The 26986-nt window shown below is 44.2% G+C and overlaps 1 protein-coding gene across 4 annotated transcripts in view; it reads right to left on the bottom strand.

Moving 5' to 3' along the window:
- The window catches only part of LOC124041180 (attractin-like protein 1), a 368532-nt gene that overhangs the window by 268123 nt on the left and 73423 nt on the right, over positions 1 to 26986 (bottom strand). For 3 of the 4 annotated variants that reach the window (XR_006839890.1, XR_006839889.1, XM_046358453.1), the window contains exons 11-14: positions 13481 to 13565; positions 13135 to 13346; positions 2349 to 2467; positions 1715 to 1847 (exon numbers count right to left, since the gene is read on the bottom strand). Coding sequence is in view for 2 of the 4 variants with exons in the window: in XM_046358453.1 (XP_046214409.1) it covers positions 1715 to 1847; positions 2349 to 2467; positions 13135 to 13346; positions 13481 to 13565 (549 nt within the window). In the remaining 2 variants the exon portion in view is untranslated. Of the gene's footprint in view, positions 1 to 1714; positions 1848 to 2012; positions 2128 to 2348; positions 2468 to 13134; positions 13347 to 13480; positions 13566 to 26986 lie in introns of those variants that run through there. The other variant, XM_046358452.1, reaches the window with a different exon arrangement.

Genomic DNA, 26986 nt, shown 5'->3' with positions numbered 1-26986 from the left:
AAACACTTGGCTAGAGTTACAGTCTTTAGAACAATACACAGATAAACATTGCAGCACTTTTTGCTAATCACTCATAACTTTACATTGAATTTGCAATTCACATATATATATATACACACCACACACAAACTCAGCAAAAAAAGAAATGTACCTTTTTCAGTATGGTCTTTCAAAGATAATTCATAAAAATCCAAATAACTTCACAGATCTTCATTGTTAAGGGTTTAAACACTGTTTCCCATGCTTGTTCAATGAACCATAAACAATTAATAAACATGCACCCGTGGAACGGTCATTAAGACACTAACAGCTTACAGACGGTAGGCAATTAAGGTCACAGTTATGAAATCTTAGGACACTAGAGAGGCCTATCTACTGACTCTGAAAAACACCAAAAGAAAGATGCCCAGGGTCCCTGCTCATCTACGTGAATGTGCCTTAGGCATGCTGCAAGTATGAATGAGGACTGCAGATGTGGCCAGGAAAATCAAATGCAATGTCTGTACTGCGAGACACCTAAGACAGTTCTATAGGGAGACGGGGGGGACAGCTGATCTTCCTCGCAGTGGCAGACCACGTGTAACAACATCTCCACAGGATCGGTACATCCGAACATCACACCTGCGGGACAGGTACAGGATGGCAACAACAACTGCCCGAGTTACACCAGGAAAGCACAACCCCCCCCATCAGTGCTCAGACTGTCCGCAATAGTGCTCTTCACTGACGAGTCGCGGTTTTGTCTCACCAGGGGTGATGGTCGGATTCACGTTTACCGTCAAAGGAATGAGTGTTACACCGAGGCCTGTACTCTGGAGCGGGATCGATTTGGAGGTGGAGGGTCCGTCATGGTCTGGGGCGGTGTGTCACAGCATCATCGGACTGAGCTTGTCATTGCAGGCGATCTCAACGCTGTGCGTTACAGGGAAGACATCCTCCTTCCTCATGTGGTACCTTTCCTGCAGGCTCATCCTGACATGATCCTCCAGCATGACAATGCCACCAGCCATACTGCTCAATCTGTGTGTGATTTCCTGCAAGACAGGAAAGTCAGTGTTCTGCCATGGCCAGTGAAGAGCCCGGATCTCAATCCCATTGAGCACGTCTGGGACCTGTTGGATCGGAGGGTGTGGGGCTAGGGCCATTCCCCCCAGAAATGTCCGGAAACTTGCAGGTGCCTTGGTGGAAGAGTGGGGTAACATCTCACAGCAAGAACTGGTAAATCTGGTGCAGTCCATGAGGAGGAGATGCACTGCAGTACTTAATATAGCAAGTGGCCACACCAGATACTGACTGTTACTTTTGATTTTGACCCCCCCCTTTGTTCAGGGACACATTATTCCATTTCTGTTAGTCACATGTCTGTGGAACTTGTTCAGTTTACGTCTCAGTTGTTGAATCTTGTTGTGTTCAGACAAATTTTTGCACGTTAAGTTTGCTGAAAATAAACGTAGTTGACAGTGTGAGGACATTTCTTTTTTTGCAGAGTTTAGAATCGTGAGAACCGCAATACGCATCAACACCTAAGTATTGTGATAATATCGTATTGTGATGTCCCAGGCAAGTCCCAGCCCTAGTTAATAATGCATCAAACATTGGCACAAGTTCTCCAATCAATCAAACTTGCTTGTAGCTTTCAAACAGGTAGTCAGCTAAGTTCTTGTTTGTTTGGAGATTTTGGAAGACATTTGTGTGTGTGTGTGTTCTTTCTCACCAGGGATGGCATGGCACTCCTGTTGCTGAAGCTCCCATTGACAGTGGAGGTTGAGGGAGCAGCTCTTACAGTTGACCAGCTTGCTGCAGATCTCTTCATTCCTCACATGGCATTTGGTGAAGTTCCTCACAGACTGGGAAGAAAGAATACAAGTAAGAAACGTCAACATTGTTATTATTATGGTGAATTTGCTTCACAGTATTGGGGTAATGTAAAGCTGCAATTTGTGCTTTGGCAGAACAGAAAAGGATGGATTGACATTAACAGCAAAGCCCCTGCAACAGTATGGAATACCCACATGTCCCATCATCTTAGCCCCTTGCTTCCACACAGAGCTGGTGATCAGACAGCATGGAAGGGGGAGGGGCCAGGGACAGAGGACCTCTATGCTGCTGCGCTAGCTCCAGGGTCAGCTACAGACACACATAGAGGAGACAGCAGGGGAAAGCATTAGGCTAACTGACACAGTTAGCCAAGCAGGGGGAGATAATAATGACTTGTCTACAACAACAGTTAAGTGGTGACGTATGAGAAGGCAATCTTTAAGCTACCTGACCATTCATGCTGTGTAATTTATTGACAACTTTAGCTGTGATTGTGCCGTCTCACTTCCGCCCCCTGTAGGCAGACTCACCACAGTGCAGTTGTTGGAGGCAGAGATGCACTTCTTGTCTTCACACCACTGGCAGCCGTTGGTGTTGGCAGTGCAGCTGACGCAGTCGGAAAACCTGTAGCACCTCTCGGCTGCACTGTCTGGAACAGAGTTAGAGAACCTAGTCAGCAAGAGAGTTCATGTTCAAGATCAGTGGTGACCGTAGCAGAACAGAGACTGGGCCAAGACAGGGAATCTTGAGGACCGAGGACAGTCAGAGAAACAATACTAGTAAACAGCATAGTGACTCAATCAAGAAATAAAATAGGTTTGTCACGGAAATGTCCCCTGCAATACCACCTTATCAGCAAGAAAACAGAAAGGTAGATGGGTCTGGCTCTATGCCTATCATTTCTAGTGGCCCTGTAGAGCCACTTACCCTGCATGCCAGCAGCCAACTACAAATGACTGACTGAACGATTAGACAAGGACAGAGGATAAACAGTGTGATAATCTGTCATCAATTAAAACGTCATTTCATTAATCCCCGGTCCAATTCACCAGTGATAACGCTCTAAAACCGCCCTGTAATTATGATTATGATCTTAACCTCGGGTTTGCCCACAGATAAAAACACAATACATGTGTTTCCGTGTCAGTGTATTTTCAGCATAATAGTAATTGCCTCCGAATGGAATAATTGTGTTGGTCCTGACCTTTTCTTCCTACGATTATGAACACAGGCTTTAAGAGGAATCAAATAATTATTATTGCTTTCCTGGAGGATCATGATTCATACAGTACAAGAGATAGGTAAGGAACCAGAGAGTTTTATGTGAAATGTGATTTGGCTTCATCATGGACGGCTCAACTATAGAGCATATATCCATTAGTCAGGTAAGAGAGAACGCCGCTGGGATGTGTGTTGCGTCCGTTTCTTTTTGGACATAATGTTTCTGCCATTGTTTCATATGACTGAAAAGAGCACCTGGAAATCAGAATAGAGATTTGGATGAAGAATTCTACTTCAATGAAACCACGGCGACGAGTAAATAAACCTCCTCTACACTCTGTTCCACTGGCGAACGTACAATCACTGGAGAACAAACTGGACGAGATCCGTTCGAGACTATCCTATCAACTGGACGTGAAGATCTGTAATATCCTGTGCTTCAGAGTCGTGGCTGAACGTGGACATGGTTGATATAAATCTAGCTGGTTTTTCTATGCATCCGCAGGACAGAACCACAGCATCTCGTAAACTCAAAGGCAGGTGTGTGTCTCTTTGTTAACAAAGTCTGGTGCGCGATGTCTCAAGTTTTGGGGGAGCGTTAAATTGGCATGCTGACTGCAGGAATGTCAACTAGAGCTGTTGCTTAGTTCTAGAGCAGTGGTTCCCATACATTTATTAAACATAAGACTAAGTGTGAGTTTTTGTCACAACCCGTGAGAAGTGACAAAGAGCTCTTATAGGACCAGGGCACAAATAATAATCAGTAACTTTGCTCTTTATTTAGCCACCTTACATATAAAACTTTATTTGTTAATCGAAAATTGTGAATAACTCACCACAGGTTAATGAGAAGGGTGTGCTTGAAAGGATGCACATAACTCTGCAATTTTGGGTTGTATTGGAGAGAGTCTGTCTTAAATAATTTCCCACACACAGTCTGTGCCTGTATTTAGTTTCATGCTAGTGAGGGCCGAGAATCCACTCTCCACATTGGTGCGTGGTTGCCAAGGGCATCAGTGTCTTAACAGCGCAATTTGCCAAGGCAGGATACTCTGAGCACAGCCCTATTTAGAAATCTGGCAGTAGCTTCTGATTAAATTACATTTTTACAGAACCGCTTGCTGCAATTTCGATGAGGCTCTCTAAGTGGACTTAGATGCTTCGCTATATCACATTTGACATTGTCCGTAAGCTTGAGTTCATTTGCACACAAATATCATACAAGACCTGGGCATTGTCCTTGTTAATGCAGACAGAGAAGAGCTCCAACTTCTTAATCATAGCCTCAATTTTGTCCCGCACATTGAATATAGTTGAGGAGAGTCCCTGTAATCCTAGATTGAGATCATTCAGGGGAGAAAAAAACATCCCCGAGATGGGCCAGTCATGTTAGAAACGCGTCATCATGCAAGCAGTCAGACAAGTGAAAATGATGGTCAGTAAAGAAAACTTTAAGCTCGCCTCACAATTTTAAAAAACACATCAATACTTTGCCCCTTGATAACCGGCGCAATTCTATATGTTGTAAAAGCGTTACATTGCATAATGCAGAAAATACGAGAGTTCAGGGTCCTTGCTTTAAGAAAGTTAACCATTTTCACTGTGGTGCCCAAAACGTCTTTCAAGCTGTCAGGCATTTCCCTTGGCAGCGAGAGCCTCTCAATGGATGCTGCAGTGTACCCAAGTGGCATCGGGAGCAACTGCTTGAACACGTGTTACCACTCTACTATGTCTCCATGTCATGGCTTTTGCGCCATCAGTACAGACACCAACACATCTTGACCACCAAAGTCCAATTGACATCACAAAGCTGTCCAGTACTAAAGGCTAGAGCTGCCGCTTTCAAGGAGGGGGACACTAGTCCGGAAGCTTACAAGAAATCCTGCTACACCCTTCGACGATCCATCAAACAGGAAAAGCTTCAATACAGGACCCCTTACAATCCTACTACACAGGCTGACACTAGTCGGATGTGGCAGGGCTTGCAAACTATCTCGAGTTACAAAGGTAAACCCAGCCACTAGCTGCCCAGTGACACGAGCCTACTATATGAGCTAAATGTCTTGAATGCTTGCTTTGAAACAAACCACACTGAACTACGTGTCAGAGAACAAGCTGGACGACTATGTAATCACGCTGTACGTAGCCGATGTGAGAAAGACCTTTAAACAGGTTAACATTCCCAAGGCTGCAAGGCCGGACAAATTACATTTACATTACATTTACATTTAAGTCATTTAGCAGACGCTCTTATCCAGAGCGACTTACAAATTGGTGCATTCACCTTATGACATCCAGTGGAACAGTCACTTTACAATAGTGCATCTAAATCTTAAAGGGGGGGGGGGTGAGAAGGATTACTTATCCTATCCTAGGTAATTACCAGGATGTATACTGCGCTGACCACCTGGCAAGTGTCTTCACGGACATTTTCAACCTCTCCCTGACCCAGTCTTTAATACATATGTTTCAAGCAGACTACCATAGTCCCTGTGCCCAAGATCGCCACGGTAACCTGTCTAAAGGACTATCGCCCATAGTGCTCACACCCAATGTCACCGGAAGGCCAAAGATATCAAAGGACAACAACCCCCTGAGCCACTGCATGGTCACCCCGCTACTATCCAGAAGGCAAGGTCAGTACAGGTGTTTCAAAGCTGGGACAGAGACTGAAAAACAGCTTCTATCTCAAGGCCATCAGACTGTTAAACAGCCTTCACTAACACAGAGAGGCTGCTGCCTACATAAAGACTTGAAATTATTGGCCACTTTAATAAATGGATCACTAGTCACTTTAAATAATGCCACTTTAATAATGTTTACATATCTTACATTCCTCATATTACATGTACAGTGGAGCAAAAAAGTATTTAGTCAGCCACCAATTGTGCAAGTTCTCCCACTTAAAAAGATGAGAGCGGCCTGTAATTTTCATCATAGGTACACTTCAACTATGACAGACAAAATGAGAAAAAAAATCCAGAAAATCACATTGTAGGATTTTTTATGAATTTATTTGCAAATTATGGTGTAAAATAAGTATTTGGTCATCTACAAACAAGCAAGATTTGGTCACCTACAAACAAAAAAGATCTTCTGGATATCAGGACAGCGATCACTCACCTCGGATTACAAAAACAAAATCTACAACAAAGACGTTCTTCAAACACCCCACAGGACCGACATCCCCATTATTTGCAAGAGGAAGCAACGCAGGTACAGAGGACAAAGAGACGGATGCCTGGTCAGGACCCGGCGAAGGCAACTGGGAAAGCTGCCGTTACCATCAATACTACTCGCCAAAGTGCAATCATTGGACAATAAATTAGACGAGGTACGATCACGAATATCCTACCAACGGGACATCAAAAACTGTAATATCCTATGTTTCACGGAATCGTGGCTGACTGACGACATGGATATTCAGCTAGGAAACATTCGCACTGAGCTAAAGGGAAGAGCTGCAGCTTTCAAGGTGTGGGACTCTAACCCAGAAGCTTACAAGAAATCCTGCTACGCCCTGCGACGAACCACCAAACAGGCAAAGCGTCAATACAGGGCTAAGATTGAATCATACTACACCGGCTCCAACACTAGTCTTATGTGGCAGGGCTTGCAAACTATTACAGACTACAAAAGGGAAGCACAGCTGTGAGCTGCCCAGTGACACAAGCCTACCAGACGAGCTAAATCACTTCTATGCTCACTTCGAGGAATGCAACACTGGCGCATGCAAGAGAGCCTCAGCTGTTCCGGACGACTGTGTAATCACGCACTCCGTAGCCGACTTGAGTAAGACCTTTAAACAGGTTAGCATACACAAGGCTGCGGAGCAAGACGGATTACCGGGACGTGTGCTCTGGGCATGTGCCGACCAACTGGCAGGTGTCTTCACTGACATTTTCAACATGTCCCTGATTGAGTCTGTAATACCAACATGTTTCAAGCAGACCACCATAGTCCCTGTGCCCAAGAACACAAAGGCAACCTGCCTAAATGTCTACAGACCCGTGGCACTCACATCCGTAGCCATGAAGTGCTTTGAAAGGTTGGTAATGGCTCACATCAACACCATTATCCCAGAAACCCTAGACCCACTCCAATTTGCAAACCGCACCAACAGATCCACAGATGATGCAATCTCTATTGCCCTTTCTCACCTGGACAAAAGGAACACTTATATGAGAATGCTACTCATTGACTACAGCTCAGATTTCAACACCATAGTACCCTCAAAGACGACACAACAGTGGTAGGCCTGATCATAATACAACAATGAGACAGCCTACAGGGAGGAGGTCAGAGACCTGGCCACGTGGTGCCAGAATAACAACCTCTCCCTCAACGTAGCCAAGACTAAGGAGATGATTGTGGACTAAAGGAAAAGGAGGACCGAGCACGCCCCCATTCTCATCGACGGGGCTGTAGTGGAGCAGGTTGAGAGCTTCAAATTCCTTGGTGTCCACATCAACAACAAACTAGAATGCTATGCTGCCTGTCATCCAGGACCTCTACACCAGGTGGTGTCAGAGGAAGGCCCTAAAAATTGTCAAAGACCCCAGCCGCTCCAGTCATAGACTTATCTCTACTACTGCATGGACAGCGGTACCAGAGTGCCAAGTCTAGGACAAAAATGCTTCTCAACAGTTTTTACCCCCAAGCCATAAGACTCCTGAACAGGTAATCAAATGGCTACTCTGACTATTTGCATTGTGTCCCCCCAACCCTCTTTTTACACTGCTGCTACTCTCTGTTTATCATATATGCATAGTCAATGTAACTATACATTCATGTACATACTAACTCAATTGGGCCGGAAAACCAGTGATCCCGCATATTGGCTACCCGGGCTATCTGCATTGTGTCCCGCCACCCACCACCCGCCAACCCCTCTTTTACGCTACTGCTACTCTATGTTCATCGTATATGCATAGTGACTTTAACCATATCTACATGTACATACTACCTCAATCAGCCTGACTAACTGGTGTCTGTATGTAGCCTCGCTACTGTATATAGCCTGTTTTTACTGTTGTTTTATTTCTTTACTTACACATTGTTCACCAAACACCTTTTGCACTATTGGTTAGAGCCTGTAAGTAAGCATTTCACTCTAAGGTCTACACCTGTTGTATTTGGCGCACGTGACAAATAAACTTTGATTTGATGATGATGGAGGCAACAGGGGAAAGAGCCTCAGTTCCACAAAGTCCTTTCCACCAGCTGGCTGATGAGATATGTTGGCACGACTGCCATATTGCATCTCCTTCCCAAAGCCCTTGCTTGGAAGTGTACTTCACCAGACTGCCAAGAACCTTGCCCTCATCCAGGCCAGGGTGGCAAGACACGGTAGTGATGACACCATAGGCCTTGTTGATCTCTGCACCAGACAGGATGCTCTTGGCAGCATACTTGGGGCCCAACATGTACGCTGCGGCGTGTATGGGCTTCAGGCAGAAGTCTTCATGCTTTTTAATGTATTTCAGAACTGCAGTTTCCTCTGCTTGGAGCAACAGTGAAGTGGGCAAGGCAGTATGGATTTCTTCTCTTACATTTGCAAGCAGAGTCTGAACATCAGACAGAATGGCATTGTCTCCCTCCGTGCAATGGCTACTGCTATAGGTTTCAGGAGTTTCAGGCTACTGCCCACTCTCTCCCAAAATATATAATCCAGGAGGATCCTCTTGATGGACATGTCCATATCGGAAGACTTGATTTCTTGGGAGGGACTCCACCCCCTCCAGGAGACTGTCAAACATGATGACAACACCACCCCAATGGTGTTGCTGGGCAGCTTCAATGTGGTGCTCTAATTCTTCTCACTTTGCTTGGTGAGATATATTGCTGCTATAACTTGATGACCCTTCACATACCTAACCATTTCCCTGGCTCTCTTGAAGAGTGTATCCATTGTTTTAAGTGCCATGATGTCCTTGAGGAGCAGATTCAATGCATGAGCAGCACAGCCAGTGGGTGTGATGTGAGGGTAGGACTCCTCCACTTTAGACCAAGCAACCTTCATGTTCGCAGCATTGTCTGTCACCAGTGCAAATACCTCCTGTGGTTAAAGGTCATTGATGACTGCCTTCAGCTCATCTGCAATGCAGAGACCGGTGTGTCTGTTGTTCCTTGTGTCTGTGCTCTTGTAGAATACTGGTTGAGATGTAGTTCATTAGTCCTTGCCCATGAACATTCGACCACCCATCAGAGGTGATTGCAATACAGTCTGCTATCTCTATGATTTGCTTGACCTTCACTTGAACTCTGTTGAACTCTGCATCCAGCAAAATAGTAGATAAAGCATGTCTGGTTGGAAGGGTGTATGCTGGGCAAAGAACATTCAGAAATCTCTTCCAATACACATTGCCTGTGAGCATCAGAGGTGAATCAGTTGCATGCACAGCTCAAGCAAGACATTCATCAGCATTTCTCTGACTACGTTCCTCCATTGAGTGATTCCAGGAGGACCATGAGCTGTTGCTATCGATAAGGTGTCTGATTCATCATTTTCACCTCAGATAGAAGTAGAGAGACTTGTGTCAGAGGCTTGTTGTGAGCACTGAGGGAACTTTATGCACTTGGCCAGATGACACTGCATCTTTGTTGCATTCTTCACATATGATTGGCACAGTATTTGCAAATGTACACAGCTTTTCCTTCTACATTAGCTGCAGTGAAATGTCTCCACACCTCAGATAGTGCCCGTGGCATTTTCCTGTAAAGATTAGAAAAAGACATTTTAAAAAAAATATAAGAATAATAAAAAATACCTTGCACAGGTAAATGGTACAAAACAAAAATGGCAGAAATTGTTAACAAGTTAGAAATGATTAAAACACACTTTGCTGTAGGCTACTACTATTCACCCCATCCAGCATTGTAATCAAAACTTACCAGAAAGCATGTAGTCCTTGGCTCAGACAGTGTTGTGTGGGCTCAAGTGTGCAAGATCTTGAGAATCAGCTGTACATTGTGATGGAAGAATGCACTGTGCATGCAGATGGATGCAATTCCATTGAATTGGGGTTAGTTTAACCAAAATTTGTCACAAGACCAAGAATTGCCTTTGTGTAAATCCCACAAAAAAAGGTTCACTGTTGTAAGCAATTATTTTGACGAATTTAAGCAAAATTCCCAAAATTCCAGGACTTAACTTCCGACCCTTTGCAACTCTAGTCGGAACTAGAAGCACAAGTTTTTCGCTACACCAGCAATAACATCTGCTAAACACGTGTATGTGACCACGCAATTTGATTTGTAGCTATGAAATCGTTTGAAGGGGGCTCACATCAACACTATCATCCCAGACGCCCTGAAACCACTCAAAAGTGAATACCACCCCAACAGTTCCACAGATGGCGCAATCTCTATTACACTCCACACTGCCCTTTCACACTTGGACAAAAGGAACACCTACGTGAGAATGCTGTTCATTGACTATAAAGATTTGGCATGGGCCCTCAGATCCTCAAAAAGTTCTACAACAGCACTGTTGAGAGCTTCTTGACTGTCTGCATCACCACGCAAAGGTGCTACAGTACATCACTGGGGCCGAACTCCCTTCCATCCAGGGCCTCTATACCAGGCGGTGTCAGAGGAAGCCCCCAAAAAAATTTTAAAAGACTCCAGCCACCCAAGCCACAGACTTTCTCTCTCGCACAGCAAGTGGTAACAATGCACCAAGTCTGGAACCAACACAACCCTGAACAGCTTCTATCCCCAAGCCATTAGACCTCTAAATGCCATGGTATTTTCTACTCCCTGTATATAGCCATGTTATTTTCTATGTTATTTTCTACTCCCTGTATATAGCCATGTTATTTTCTATGTTATTTTCTACTCCCTGTATATAGCCATGTTATTTTCTATGTTATTTTCTACTCCCTGTATATAGCCATGTTATTTTCTACTCCCTGTATATAGCCATGTTATTTTCTACTCCCTGTATATAGCCATGTTATTTTCTACTCCCTGTATATAGCCATGTTATTTTCTACTCCCTGTATATAGCCATGTTATTTTCTATGTTATGTTCTACTCCCTGTATATAGCCATGTTATTTTCTACTCCCTATATATAGCCATGTTATTTTCTACTCCCTGTATATAGCCATGTTATTTTCTACTCCCTGTATATAGCCATGTTATTTTCTACTCCCTGTATATAGCCATGTTATTTTCTATGTTATTTTCTACTCCCTGTATATAGCCATGTTATTTTCTACTCCCTGTATATAGCCATGTTATTTTCTACTCCCTATATATAGCCATGTTATTTTCTACTCCCTGTATATAGCCATGTTATTTTCTATGTTATTTTCTACTCCCTGTATATAGCCATGTTATTTTCTACTCCCTGTATATAGCCATGTTATTTTCTACTCCCTGTATATAGCCATGTTATTTTCTACTCCCTGTATATAGCCATGTTATTTTCTACTCCCTGTATATAGCCATGTTATTTTCTACTCCCTATATATAGCCATGTTATTTTCTACTCCCTGTATATAGCCATGTTATTTTCTACTCCCTATATATAGCCATGTTATTTTCTACTCCCTGTATATAGCCATGTTATTTTCTACTCCCTGTATATAGCCATGTTATTTTCTATGTTATTTTCTACTCCCTGTATATAGCCATGTTATTTTCTACTCACTGTATATAGCCATGTTATTTTCTACTCCCTGTATATAGCCATGTTATTTTCTACTCCCTGTATATAGCCATGTTATTTTCTACTCCCTGTATATAACCATGTTATTGTCTACTCCCTGTATATAGCCATGTTATTTTCTACTCCCTGTATATAGCCATGTTATTTTCTACTCCCTGTATATAGCCATGTTATTTTCTACTCTATATATAGTCATGTTATTTTCTACTCCCTGTATATAGCCATGTTATTTTCTACTCCCTGTATATAGCCATGTTATTTTCTACTCCCTGTATATAGCCATGTTATTTTCTATGTTATTTTCTACTCCCTGTATATAGCCATGTTATTTTCTACTCCCTGTATATAGCCATGTTATTTTCTACTCCGTGTATATAGCCATGTTATTTTCTATGTTATTTTCTACTCCCTGTATATAGCCATGTTATTTTCTACTCCCTGTATATAGCCATGTTATTTTCTACTCCCTGTATATAGCCATGTTATTTTCTACTCCCCCTGTATATAGCCATGTTATTTTCTACTCCCTGTATATAGCCATGTTATTTTCTACTCCCTGTATATAGCCATGTTATTTTCTACTCCCTGTATATAGCCATGTTATTTTCTACTCCCTGTATATAGCCATGTTATTTTCTACTCCGTGTATATAGCCATGTTATTTTCTATGTTATTTTCTACTCCCTGTATATAGCCATGTTATTTTCTACTCCCTGTATATAGCCATGTTATTTTCTACTCCCTGTATATAGCCATGTTATTTTCTACTCCCTGTATATAGCCATGTTATTTTCTACTCCATGTATATAGCCATGTTATTTTCTACTCCCTGTATATAGCCATGTTATTTTCTACTCCCTGTATATAGCCATGTTATTTTCTACTCCATGTATATAGCCATGTTATTTTCTACTCCATGTATATAGCCATGTTATTTTCTACTCCATGTATATAGCCATGTTATTTTCTACTCCCTATATATAGCCATTTTATTTTCTACTCCCTGTATATAGCCATGTTATTTTCTACTCCCTGTATATAGCCATGTTATTTTTAGTCATTGTGTGTATTTATTATTCACTGTATTTATTCCTCGTGTCACTATTTCATCTTTAACTCTGCATGGTTGGAAAATGATCCATAAGTAAGCATTTCACTGTTAGTCTACACCTGTTGTCTATGAAGCATGTGACAAATAAGATGAGATCTAGATTTGAACTACCAGAGAGGGAAGTGAAAGAATCTCTCCCCATGAGAAACATACAGATAAAAACAGGTGAACACATATATCCAGGTGTGGATTCAGTCATCGTGGAGGCTACACATTTGAGTAAATTGTTGCCATCCTAATTTCCAAGGTCAGTATTGCTAGGTATGTAAACTCAAATGGTGACGAGGGCAATGTCATACAACACGTACTGGTGCGTGGAGGGCAGAAGGGAGCGGGCACGCTGCCGTTGGCATGGCTGGTGTCCCAGGGGACACAGTGGTCCCTAAGCCAGACACAGCGGATGCCAGGGCTGGCGTTGGCACAGCGCTGCTCCTCACTGAAGGCCTGGCAGCTGAGAGGGGTGTAGACCAGCACGTCATTCAGCAGCACACCAGAGAAACCACCAAACACATACATAGACCTGGGGAGAGAACACAACACAGAGTACACATCATTAACAGGGAACACTGAGGAAACTCATGAAAGAAAACTGAGATGAAAAAACTACAAATACCAAGTAACGGAGGGGCAATATACTGGATGCAAATGACTGACCCATTGCTGACGACGGAGGTGTGGCCAAAGCGGTTGACGTCACGGTGGAGATCTGGTCTGGGCAGGACTTTCCATTCATCACAAGCTGAAAAAAACATGCACATAGAGATCAGGCTACAGGTTTGGTTTCAGTAGGAACATTTGACATATAAGAAGTACTTTTCAAAAACTTGTGTAGGGTCAAGCACTCAACCGCTATACCAAGAAATTATACCACCACTGTGACCTGCGACACCCTACTCATACTACCATCCAAGCAACTGTGACTGAAACTCCCCTGGACCCCAGAATGAGCTGTATATTTAAGGCCTCTAACGCTCTGTAGCCTGGTAATCTGAGCTCCTTGGCATTTGTTCTCTGCAGCCCACCCAATCTGCCAGGCTCTCTCTGTTACATGCTTTTTAATACAGCAATTAACCCAGCTCCAGGTCCATTACCTAGCAACAGGGGAGAAGTGTTCCTTTCCTGTGTTCCTTTCTTGCCTGGATTTCATTTCAGTATGCCTGTACCATACCACCCTACAGTACATACTGAAAAACTGAACAGCACCGGGACTGGGTACACACACCAACCCCCCCGTCTGCACTGTTGCGCACGCACAGGCACACACACACACACACACACGCACGCACACACACACGCACGCACACGCACACACACGCGGAAGTGTCAACTCTGAATTATTAGCGGCTATGAGAATCCTGTGGACATAGAAGCTGTGGAACCAAAGGGAACAGTGGAGAATGGCCTGTATGAATGTCATGGTCCCCCTGGCTCTGTATAATGGCTGTAGGACTGGGTGTACTGTACCAAGCCCAGGTGTGATTAACACTGTGTGTGTGAGCATACCAGAGCACTAGGGGCCATAACCTACACACAGGGCTGTCATAAACAACTAACCGCAGCTAGAGAAGATACCTTTACAGTTGCAAAAATATATATACAGTATATCATTAAAGTTTAATCCACTTCAGCTGCTATTTGGCAATCCTAGGGTGGTGGTGGGCACACAGGGTCTCAATGGTAGTTTGATTACCAATCTCTGACAACACAGCCCAGGATGTAGCAAGACAATTTCTCCGTCTGTGATTATCTACCAATCGTCTTTCAAAGCGAATTTAGCCTCCCCAGGGAAAACAAATAACAACTGAGAAAAATTATAGGTCGGCAAAGTCGATTTCTTCTCTGTGTCAATATCACCGGGCAAATCGTGTTAAATTGAGACAGCACAACGTTCAGTTTTCCCACTGCTAGTGGGATCCTAGGAGATGATAATACATCAACCTCTTTACGTAGCGTTTTTGAATTGTTTATTATGTAGCTGCCTCTGAATAGGACTTGATAAACAAGTTTATTCATCCATTGATCTTGTTTGTTGGGGGATACCACACTGTGAACAGAGTAATGGCTCTGAGAGCGATCACAATCCTGTGCTTTACCGTTTCATTTTACAAGTCTCTGATGCTTTACAGGCCACACGTCCGCTCTTGCAAAATGTAAATGTGGCATTTACACAGATATAAACAGTTCCTGGGCGTTAAACGTGCAGCCAGGTTACAAACGACCACACTCTAATGGCTAATTGTGAAATCGCTGCATAAAGGGAAAGACAAGTCAACAACACCAGTACCAATCAGAAGGTGCTTTTTCATCACATCCTAAAGACCAAGGTGTTCTCTGCCAGGGCCATGGTGTAGTCACCCCGATGAGCGCTCTCAGCCGGTCACTCAGGCCCACACTACTTTCTTATCAGATTCAATCGTACTCATCGCATACACAGTTTACAGCAGGTATTAAAGGCGCAGCAACATGTTGATGTGCTAGCTGTCTCAACGATGCAGTACATGCATCAATATCAATAATAAGAGTCAAATCTAAATAAGATAAGAGATGTCCGTAGGTGATCCATTGGTTAAAGGGACAGACCAAAATAAGTATTTGTGACATCCGCCCCCATCACCAGTAGTTCAATTGGAATCCCGACTTTGGAACTGTCTAAGGCCTAATACCTATCGTGAAGCCTGGAGCTAGAGTAAATCAATAACCCAGACATGCACTGACAGTCAGCCAAATGTGTCTCCCCACCATCTGATGTGTACTAGAGATGAATGATTTCGCAGGATCCTTGCCTTTATATTGAAACTCCCTGATACTCATCACAACGCTCCCCCCATTTCATTTCCTCCCAGGATATTGGCAGAAGAACCATGAATAATGAACAGGGAGAAAGGGGAAGATGACAGGGGAATCATCAGCACACCATCTTGAAGGGGAAATCAAACCTCATTTAAATGGAAGACTTAAAGGAACATTCCACCCAGAAACAATGTTTTGGTATTTGTTTCATTAGTCCATTGTTGATAGAGTCCCAAAATGTTCTGCATGTCAGCAATCAAGTTTTTAAGATATGTAACTTTCATTTTGATGCAAAAATGCAGTATTATATGATGCAAAATACATGATACCAGCTGTATTTCTGTACTTTGAAAGTTGAATATCTTGAAAACCTGATTGCTGACATGCAAAACATTTTGGGACTATATCAACAATGGACTAATGAAACAAATAGCAAAACATTTTGGGACTATATCAACAATGGACTAATGAAACAAATAGCAAAGATGATATTGCAGCAGCAGAAAATGAACAGAGCACTCTTGTTGAAGACTGCCAGTTGCCTTTCAGGGGGTAGGGGGTGGTGGGGGGACAAAACATTTTGAATTAGAGTTAATTTCACCCAAATCTAATTAGAATTATGAGGATGGGGTGATGAGGGGAGAAAAGAATTAAACGCAAATTAAAACTGCCTTGTGTCGACCTGAATTTAATCTCTCGCAGAAGAAAAGCACAAAAAGCTAATAACGCTCTCCCCCTCCAAGGTTAGCAGAGAGAAACAAAAACAAATTAGCGCTTAAAACGTCTCAGCATGAGTGGCGGAGCCGACAGAGAGAGAGAGCAGCAGAGTAATGCCTCTTCCACAGGTGGAACTAATTAATTAGCTCACAGAGAGCGGAGCAGAGAGGAGAAAAAGTCCTATCAGTCCATTAACTACTGAATGAGACTTCCTTAAAACTGGTGAAACCTGTTGACACTTGAAGTGATGAAACATCTCATGTACTGTAGTAGGCTACAATGTCTTTCAGGCACATGAGTAAAAAAGCATCACTCACCATAGATAGGTTTTGATCTGGGTTCAGGCATGCTTTCTAAACAAAATGCCAAACTGTTTCATTCATGTACAGACAATACAGTACCTAAAAGCAAAAATGCTTTCCACGAACCTGTTCACTCTAAACTCGGAGGAAAAAAAAGAAATGTCCCTTTTTCAGGACCCTGTCTTTCAAAGATAATTCGTAAAAATCCAAATAACTTCACAGATCTTCATTGTAAACGGGTTTAAACACTGTTCCAATGCTTGTTCAATGAACCACCGTAGTTAAGACACTAACAGCTTACAGACGGTAGGCAATTAAGGTCATAGTTATGAAATCTTAGGACACTAAAGAGGCCTATCTACTGACTCTGAAAAACATCAAAAGAAAGATGCCCAGGGTCCCTGCTCATCTACGTGAATGTTCCTTAGGCATGCTGCAAGGAGGCATGAGGACTGCAGATGTGGCCAAGGCAATAAATTGCAATGTCCGTACTGTGAGACGCCTAAGACAGCGCTACAGGGAGACAGGACAGACAGCTGATCTTCCTCGCAGTGGCAGACCACGTGTAACACATACACAGGATCAGTACATCCAAACATCACACATGCGGGACAGTTACAGCATGGACACAACAACTGTCTGAGGTACACCAGGAACGCACAATCCCGCCATCAGTGCTCAGACTGTCCGCAATAGGCTGAGAGAGGCTGGACTGAGGGCTTGTAGGCTGTTTGTAAGGCAGGTCATTACCAGACATCACTGGCAACAATGTCGCCTATGGGCACAAACCCACCGTCGCTGGACCAGACAGGACTGGCAAAAAGTGCTCTTTACTGACGAGTCGCAGTTTTCTCTCACCAGGGGTGATGGTCGGATTCACGTTTATCGTCGAAGGAATGAGTGTTACACCGAGGCCTGTACTCTGGAGCAGGATCAATTTGGAGGTGGAGGGTCCGTCATGGTCTGGGGCGGTGTGTCACAGCGTCATCGGACTGAGCTTGTTGTCATTGCAGGCAATCTCAAGTTGTGCGTTACAGGGACGACATCCTCCTCCCTCATGTAGCACCCTTCCTGCAGGCTCATCCTGACATGACCCTCCAGCACGACAATGCCACCAGCCATACTGCTCAATCTGTGGGATTGAGATCCAGCGAAGAGCCCGGATCTCAATCCCATTGAGCAAGTCTGGGACCTGTTGGATCGGAGGGTGAGGACTAGGGCCTTTCCCCTCAGGAATGTCCGGGAACTTGCAGGTGCCTTGGTGGAAGAGTGGGGTAACATCTCACAGCAAGAACTGGCAAATCTGGTGCAGTCCATGAGGAGGAGATGCACTGCAGTACTTAATGCAGCTGGTGGCCACACCAGATACTGACTGTTACTTTTGATTTTGTCCCCCCTTTGTTCAGGAACACATTATTCAATTTTTGTTAGTCAGAAGTCTGTAGTCTGTGGAACTTGTTCAGTTTATGTCTCAGTTGTTGAATCTTATGTTCATAGAAATATTTACACATGTTAAGTTTGCTGAAAATAAACGCAGTTGACAGTGAGAGGATGTTTCATTTTTTGCTGAGTTTAGAAGAAGCTGATGATGGAGATTGTTAATTTTGCTTTATAATGAAATGAGTCAACAATGTCCAGTGACAACCTAATACTCTAGGGCCTATAATGAATGACAGGTTTCTGTGAGGCTAGCCCTTTAGCCATGCCAAGCAGACATATCTGGCCAAATACTGGCTTGTATACCAGAGCACCAATCACAGAGAGTGGTCTTGCCTGGGCTTCAGTGTAGAGTCTAGATCACACTCCCCAAGCCAAGCATCAGTCTAGCTACCACCTTGAACATAAAACAATCTATCGCTTCCAGATTATAGAAGTGACATTGGACTTTTTATCCCTTGGAGTGGCCTACTCAGGGTGATTGGACTGGCTATTTAGCTGAATAACAATGAGAGTGAAACAGTGACCTTCCGTGACTGCATGAGAAGGCTTGGAAGCTATGGAGTAAAATGTTTAAACTTTTTTCAAACATCTAATCTGGATCCTAACTAGAAAATAAACATTCCCCTTTAATGTAGTTTCTTTCTTCGAACCTAAACATTGAGTCTCTGTGTATCTCCATCTGTCTCTCAATTCAATTTAAGGGCATTATTGGCATGCGAAACATATGTTAACATTGCCAAAGCAAGTGAAGTAGATAATAAAAAAAAGTGAAATAAACAATAAAAATGGACAGTAAACATTACACTCAAAAGTTCTAAAATAATAAAGACATTTCAAATGTAAATTATGTGCAAAGTACAAAAGGGAAAAAAAACTAAAAACATAAATAAATAATATAATAATAATAATAATAATAATAATATATGCCATTTAGCAGACGCTTTTATCCAAAGCGATTTACAGTCATGTGTGCATACATTCTACGTATGGGTGGTCCCGGGGATCGAACCCACTACCCTGGCGTTACAAGCGCCATGCTCTACCAACTGAGCTACAGAAGGACCATATGGGGTGTATTTACAATGGTGTTTGTTCTTCACTGGTTGACCTTTTCTTGTGGTAACAGGTCACAAATATTGCTGCTGTGATGGCACACTGTGGTATTTCACCCAATACATATGGGAGTTTATAAAAATTGGATTTGTTTTTGAATTATATTTGGGTCTGTGAAATCTAAGAGAAACATGTGTCTCTAATATGGACATACATTTGGCAGGAGGTTAGGAAGTGCAGCTCAGTTTCCACCTCATTTTGTGGACAGTGTGCACATAGCTTGTCTTCTCTTGAGAGCCATTTGCCATTTGCTCTGTTTTTTTGTTAATTATTTCCAATGTGTCAAGTAATTATCTTTTTGTTTTCTCATTATTTGGTTGTGTTTAATTGTGTTGCTGTCCTGAGGCACTGTGGGGTGTGTTTGTGAACAGAGCCCCAGGACCAGCTTGCTTAGGGGACTCTTCTCCATCTCTCTGTAGGGGATGGCTTTGTTATGGAAGGTTTGGGAATCACTTCCTTTAGGAGATTGCAGAATTGAATGGCTCTTTTCTGGATTTTGATTATTATCGAGTATCAGCCTAATTCTGCTCTGTATGAATTATTTGGTGTTTTACGTTGTACACAGAGGATATTTTTATATTTTTGTAGAATTCTGCATGCAGTCTCAAATTTGGTGTTGGTCCCATTTCGTGAATTCTTATTTGGTGAGCGGACCCCAGACCTCACAACCATAAAGGGAAATGGGTTCTATAACTGATTCAAGTATTTTTAGCCAGATCCTAAATTCGTATGTCGAAATTTATGTTCCTCTTGATGGCATAAAAGGCCCTTCTTGCCTTGTCGCTCAGATCGTTCACAGCTTTGTGGAAGTTACCTGTGGCGCTGATGTTTAGGCCGAGGTAAGTATCGTTTTTTGTGTGCTCTAGGGCCACGGTGTCTTGACTGAATTTGTATTTGTGGTCCTGGCAACTGGACCTTTTTTGGAACACCACTATTTTTGTCTTATTGAGATTTATTGTCAGGGCCCAGTTCTGACAGAATCTGAGCAGAAGATCTAGGTGCTGCTGTAGGCCCTCCTTGGTTGGAGAAAGAAGCACCAGATCATCAGCAAACAGCAGACATTTGACTTCATAATCTAGTAGGGTGAGGCCGGGTGCTGCAGACTGTTCTAGTGCCCTCGCCAATTCGTTGATATACATGTTGAAGAGGGTAGGGCTCAAGCTGCATCCCTGTCTCAACCCAAGACCCTGTGGAAAGAAATGTGTTTTGCCAATTTTAACCGCATACTTGTTTGTGTACATGGATTTTATAATGTTGTATGTTTTTCCCCCAACACCACTTTCTATCAATTTGTATCGCAGACCCTCATGCCAAATGGAGTCAAATGCTATTTTGAAATCAACAAAGCATGAGAAGACTGCCTTTGTTTTGGTTTGTTTGTTTGTCAATTAGAGTGTGCAGGGTGAATTGGGTCTGTCATTGGGTAATTTGGTAAAAAGCCAATCTGACATTTGCTCAGTACATTGTTTTCACTAAGGAAATATGAGTCTGCTGTTAATGATAATGCAGAGAATTTTCCCAAGGTTGCTGTTTACGCATATCCCACGCTAGTTATTGGGGTCAAATTTGTCTACACTTTTGTGGACTGGAAGATGCCAGAGATAAGGATGATGTTAAAAAAATGTAAGTATAGCCATTTGTAATCTGTATATTTTATCATTTCATTGAGGATACCACAGGCCTTTTGGGGTTGGAGGGTTTGTATTTTGTCCTGTAGTTCATTCAATGTAATTGGAAAATTCAGTGGGTTCTGGAAGTCTTTATCAGTTGATTATAAGATTGTATTTGATCATGTAAACTCAGCAAAAAAATAAACTTCCCTTTTCAGGACCCTGTCTTTCAAAGATAATTAGTAAAAATCCAAATAAATTCACAGATCTTCATTGTAAAGGGTTTAAACACTGTTTGCATGCTTGTTCGATGAACCATAAACAATTAACGAACATGCACCTGTGTAACGGTCATTAAGACACTAACAGCTTACAGACGGTAGGCAATTATGGTCACAGGTAAGAAAACGTAGGACACTAAAAGGCAATAAATTGCAATGTCCGTACTGTGAGACACCTAAGACAGCGCTACAGGGAGACAGAACGGGCAGCTGACCGTCCTCGCAGTGCATGTGTAACACCTGCACAGAATCGGTTCATTCAAACATCACACATGCGGGACAGGTACAGCATGGCAACAACAACTGCCGAAGTTACACCAGGAATGCACAATCCCTCCATCAGTGCTCAGAATGTCCTCAATAGGCTGAGAGAGGCTGGACTGAGGGCTTGTAGACCTGTTGTAAGGCAGGTCCTGTTGTAAGGCAGGTCCTAAACAGACATCACTGGCAACAATGTCGCCTATGGGCACAAACCTATCATCGCTGGACCAGACAGGACTGGCAAAAAGTGCTCTTCACTGACGAGTTGCGGTTTTGTGTCACCAGGGGTGATGGTCGGATTCGTGTTTATCGTCGAAGGAATGAGAGTTACACCGAGGCCTGTGCTCTGGAGCGGGATCGATTTGGAGGTGGAGGGTCCGTCATGGTCTGGGCCGGTGTGTCACAGCATCATCGGACTGAGCTTGTTGTCATTGCAGGCAATCTCAACGCTGTGTGTTACAGGGAAGACATCCTCCTCCCTCATGTGGTACCCTTCCTGCAGGCTCATCCTGACCCTCCAGCATGACAATACCAACAGCCATACTACTCATTCTGTGCGTGATTTCCTGCAAGAAAGTAATGTCAGTGTTCTGCCATGGCCAGCGAAGAGCCTAGATCTCAATCCCTTTGAGCACATCTGGGACCTGTTGGATCGGAGGGTGAGGACTAGGGCCATTCCCCCCAGACATGTCCGGGAACTTGCAGGTGCCTTGGTGGAGTCCATGAGGATGAGATGCACTGCAGTACTTAATGCAGCTGGTGGCCACACCAGATACTGACTGTTACTTTTGATTTTGACCCCACCTTTGTTCAGGGACACATTATTCCATTTCTGTTAGTCACATGTTTGTGGAACTTGTTAAGTTCATACAAATATTTACACATGCTAAGTTTGCTGAAAATAAACGCAGTTGACAGTGAGAGGGCGTTTCTTTTTTTGCTGAGTTTATATGTTTTTGCTGTTTGTTCTTTGTTATAGGGCCAAAAAGATTGGAGAAGGTGTTTACCCATACATGTCCGTTTTGGATAGATAACTCTTCGTGTTGTTTGTTTAGTGTTTAACAATTTTCCCAGAAGTGGTTAAAGTCTATGGATTCTTCTATTACATTGAGCTGATTTCTGACATGCTGTTCCTTCTTTTTCCGTAGTCTCTCCCTCCCTTTTGCTCCCCAGACTTCCTGCATCCCTCCCCCCTTGCCTCCCTCCCTGTATCCCACCCTCCCTTCCTGCATCACACCCTCCCTCCTGCCTGCCTGCCTGCCTCCCACCCTCCCTCCTTCCTCGCATCACACCCTCCTCCTTGCATCACACCCTCCTTCCTTCCTTGCATCACACCCTTCCTTGCATCACACCCTCCTTCCTTGCATCACACCCTCCCTCCTTGCATCACACCCTCCTTCCTTGCATCACACCCTCCTTCCTTGCATCACACCCTCCTTCCTTGCATCACACCCTCCTTCCTTGCATCACACCCTCCTTCCTTGCATCACACCCTCCTTCCTTGCATCACACCCTCCTTCCTTGCATCACACCCTCCTTCCTTGCATCACACCCTCCCTCCTTGCATCACACCCTCCATCCTTGCATCACACCCTCCATCCTTGCATCACACCCTCCATCCTTGCATCACACCCTCCCTCCTTGCATCACACCCTCCCTCCTTGCCTGCCTCCCTCCCTGCATCCCACCCTCCCTCCATTCCCTGCATCACACCCTCCCTGCCTGCCTGCCTTCATCCTGCCCTTCCGGCATCACACCCTCCCTCCATCACTCCCTGCCTGCATCACCCCCTGCCTTCCTTCCTTCCCTCTCTGTCATCAGCATGCCCTGTAATGCCCCTGCAGAGTCACCGTATTCAAAACAAATATTCATATAAGAGCAGACGCCATCTGGCCAGCTCCCATTCTATAGCTCTTTATGCGGCGTTAATGATCCCCACTGTATTACTGAAAGGTGATCTTACTCACATCAGATCTCACGTAAAACACCCAGGGGGTCCAAAAACACACACAGGAAGGAACACACATAGCTTTAAACCTTTAGTACTAACTCCAAATACAAGAGCAAAACAACTTTCCCGGAGAAATGAAGTCTATTATGAGTTACGACTACCTTTTGGTTTATGGCTAGTTCCACTTTTCAAATGTAAAGAATGTCTACCGTAACTGTTACAACAGAACGTGATCCTCCATCTCAGGTATCAGAGGCTGGGTATTCACCCCTAGGGAAAAGATACACTATATATACAAAAATATGTGGACACCCCTTCAAATTAGTGGATTTCGCCATTTCAACCACACCAGTTGCTGACAGATGTATAAAATCAAGCACACTGCCATGCAATCTCCATAGACAAACATTGGCAGTAGAATGACCTTACTGAAGTGCTCAGTGACTTTCCACATGGCACCATCATAGGATGCTACCTTTCCAAAAAGTCAGTTCGTCAAATTTCTGCCCTGCTAGAGCTGCCCCGGTTAAGTGCTGTTACTGTGAAGTGGAAACGTCGAGGAGCTACAAAGGCTCAGCCGCAAAGTGGTTGGCCACACAAGCTCACAGAACGGGATCGCCAAGTGCTGAAGCGCGTAACACGTAAAAATCGTCTGACCTCAGATGCAACACTCACTACCGAGTTCCAAACTACCTCTAGAAGCAACGTCAGCACAATAACTGTTTGTCGGGAGCTTCATGAAATGGGTTTCCATGGCCGATCACCATGCGCAATCCAAAGCTTCGGCTGGAGTGGTGTAAAGCTCGCCACCATTGGACTCTGGAGCAGTGGAAACGCTTTCTCTGGAGTGATATATCACACTTTTCCATCTGGCAGTCCAACAGACGAATCTGGGTTTGGCGGATGCCAAAAGAACGCTACCTGCCCGAATGCATAGTGCCAACTGTAAAATTTGGTGGAGGAGGAATAATGGTTGTGCTGTTATTTATGGTTCGGACTAGGCCCCTTAGCTCCATTGAAGTGAAATGTTAACGCTACAGCATAGAATGCCATTCTAGACGATTCTGTGCTTCCAACTTTGTGGCAACAGTTGGGGAAGGCCCTTTCCTGTTTCAGCATGACAATGTCCCCATGCACAAAGCGAGGTCCATAAAGAAAGGGTTTGTGGAAGAACTTAACTGGCCTGCACAGAGCACTGACCTCAGCCCCATTGAACATCTTTGGGATTAATTGGAACACCGACTGCGAGCCAAGCCTAATCGCCAAACATCAGTGCCCGACCTCAATCATGCGCTTGTGGCTGAATGGAAGCAAGTACCCGCAGCAATGTCTCCAACATCTAGTGGAAAACCCTCCCAGGAGAGTGGAGGCTGTTATAGCAGCAAAGGGGTGACCAACTCCATATTAATGCCAATGATTTTGAAATGAGATGTTCGACGAGCATACTTTTGGTCATGTAGTGTATCTTAGCTTTGCACTTCAACTTGACTTTCATAAAGCCTAGTGCTGCTATATGTTGAGGTCAAAAGTCAGTGAACACCCTTTCCCTAGGGCTGCAGAATGTCACCTGTCAGTTCTTCTTTGGTTACACACACTGTGTGTGTCTCTGTGGACCCAGGCCTGGGAGGCAACTAACAGTGGAGAAATGACAGGTGACAAATGACAACTATGGCTTTAGGGGTCAGGGTTCAACTCTGATGAGAGTGAGTTGGTGGGTGGGCACACGCTTGTAGCAATGAACATCACACATATGATGTTTGCATGGAGGAATGTGTGGTATTGTAAGGTGGGGGGGTTGGTTATACTTATTTAAGTACAGGTAAAGTAGGTCACTTCTATTCCTTTACCATATGCCCGGAGGTTGAAGCTGGTAACTCATATTTCCAAAGCAAAATAAACAGGAGTCAAATACAGTCAGCTCAAAACATAAGGATTGCGTCAAACCAACAACAGATGGACTATCACTAGCCTAGTGAGGACCAGATGTACTATCCATAGCCTAGCGAGGGACCAGCTGCAGCATCACTAGCCTAGCCAGAACCAGCTGCACCATCACTAGCCTAGCCAGAACCAGCTGCACCATCACTAGACTAGCCAGAACCAGCTGCACCATCACTAGCCTAGCCAGAACCAGCTGCACCATCACTAGCCTAGCCAGGACCAGCTGTACTATCCATAGCCTAGACAGAACCAGCTGCACCATCACTAGACTAGCCAGAACCAGCTGCACCATCACTAGCCTAGCCAGAACCATCTGCACCATCACTAGCCTAGCCAGGACCAGCTGTACTATCCATAGCCTAGCCAGAACCAGCTGCACCATCACTAGACTAGCCAGAACCAGCTGCACCATCACTAGCCTAGCCAGAACAAGCTGCACCATCCATAGCCTAGCCAGGACCATAAGCCTAGCCAGGACCAGCTGCAATATCACTAGCCTAGCCAGGACCAGCTGCACAATCCATAGCATAGCGAGGACCAGCTGCATTATCACTAGCCTAGCCAGGACCAGCTATACCAACAACAGATGAGGAGGATGTGGTTCTTAACTATGATATGTGCATGCATATGATTGGCACTTAATCGCCAAACTGCTTTTGTCACTTCTAGGTTAGACTACTGCAATGCTCTACTTACAGGCTACCCGGATAAAGCACTAAATAGACTTCAGTTAGTGCTAAATACGGCTGCTAGAATCCTGACTAGAACCAAAAAATGTGATCATATTACTCCAGTGCTAGCCTCCCTACACTGGCTTCCTGGCAAAGCAAGGGCTGATTTCAAGGTTTTACCGCTAACCTACAAAGAATTACATGGACTTGCTCCTACCTATCTCTCCGATTTGGTCCTGCCGTACATACCTACACGTATGCTACGGTCACAAGACGCAGGCCTCCTAATTGTCCATAGAATTTCTAAGCAAATAGCTGGAGGCAGGGCTTTCTCCTATAGAGCTCCATTTTTATGGAACGGTCTGCCTACCCATGTCAGAGACGCAAACTCTGTCTCAACCTTTAAGTCTTTACTGAAGACTCATCTCTTCAGTGGGTCATATGATTGAGTGTAGTCTGGCCCGGGAGTGGGAAGGTGAACGGAAAGGCTCTGGAGCAACGAACCGCCCTTGCTGTCTCTGCCTGGCCGGTTCCCCTCTTTCCACTGGGATTCTCTGCCTCTAACCCTATTACAGGGGCTGAGTCACTGGCTTACTGGGGCTCTCTCATGCCGTCCCTGGAAGGGGTGCGTCACCTGAGTGGGTTGATTCATTGATGTGGTCATCCTGTCTGGGTTGGAGTCCCCCCTTGGGTTGTGCCATGGCGGAGATATTTTTGGGCTATACTCAGCCTTGTCTCAGGATGGTAAGTTGGTGGTTGAAAATATCCCTCTAATGGTGTGAGGGCTGTGCTTTGGCAAAGTGGGTGGGGTTATATCATTCCTGTTTGGCCCTGTCCTGGGGTGTCTTCGGATGGGCCCACAGTGTCTCCTGACCCCTCCTGTCTCAGCCTCCAGTATTTATGCTGCAGTAGTTTATGTTTCGGGGGGCTGGGGTCAGTTTGTTATATCTGGAGTACTTCTCCTGTCCTATTCGGTGTCCTGTGTGAATCTAAGTGTGCCTTCTCTAATTCTCTCCTTCTCTCTTTCTTTCTTTCTTTCTTTCTCTCTCTCTCGGAGGACCTGAACCCTAGGACCATGCCCCA

The sequence above is a fragment of the Oncorhynchus gorbuscha genome, linkage group LG08 (assembly GCF_021184085.1).
Source record: "Oncorhynchus gorbuscha isolate QuinsamMale2020 ecotype Even-year linkage group LG08, OgorEven_v1.0, whole genome shotgun sequence".
Lineage (NCBI taxonomy): Eukaryota > Metazoa > Chordata > Actinopteri > Salmoniformes > Salmonidae > Oncorhynchus > Oncorhynchus gorbuscha.
This window is presented reverse-complemented; position numbering and strand designations above follow the sequence as displayed.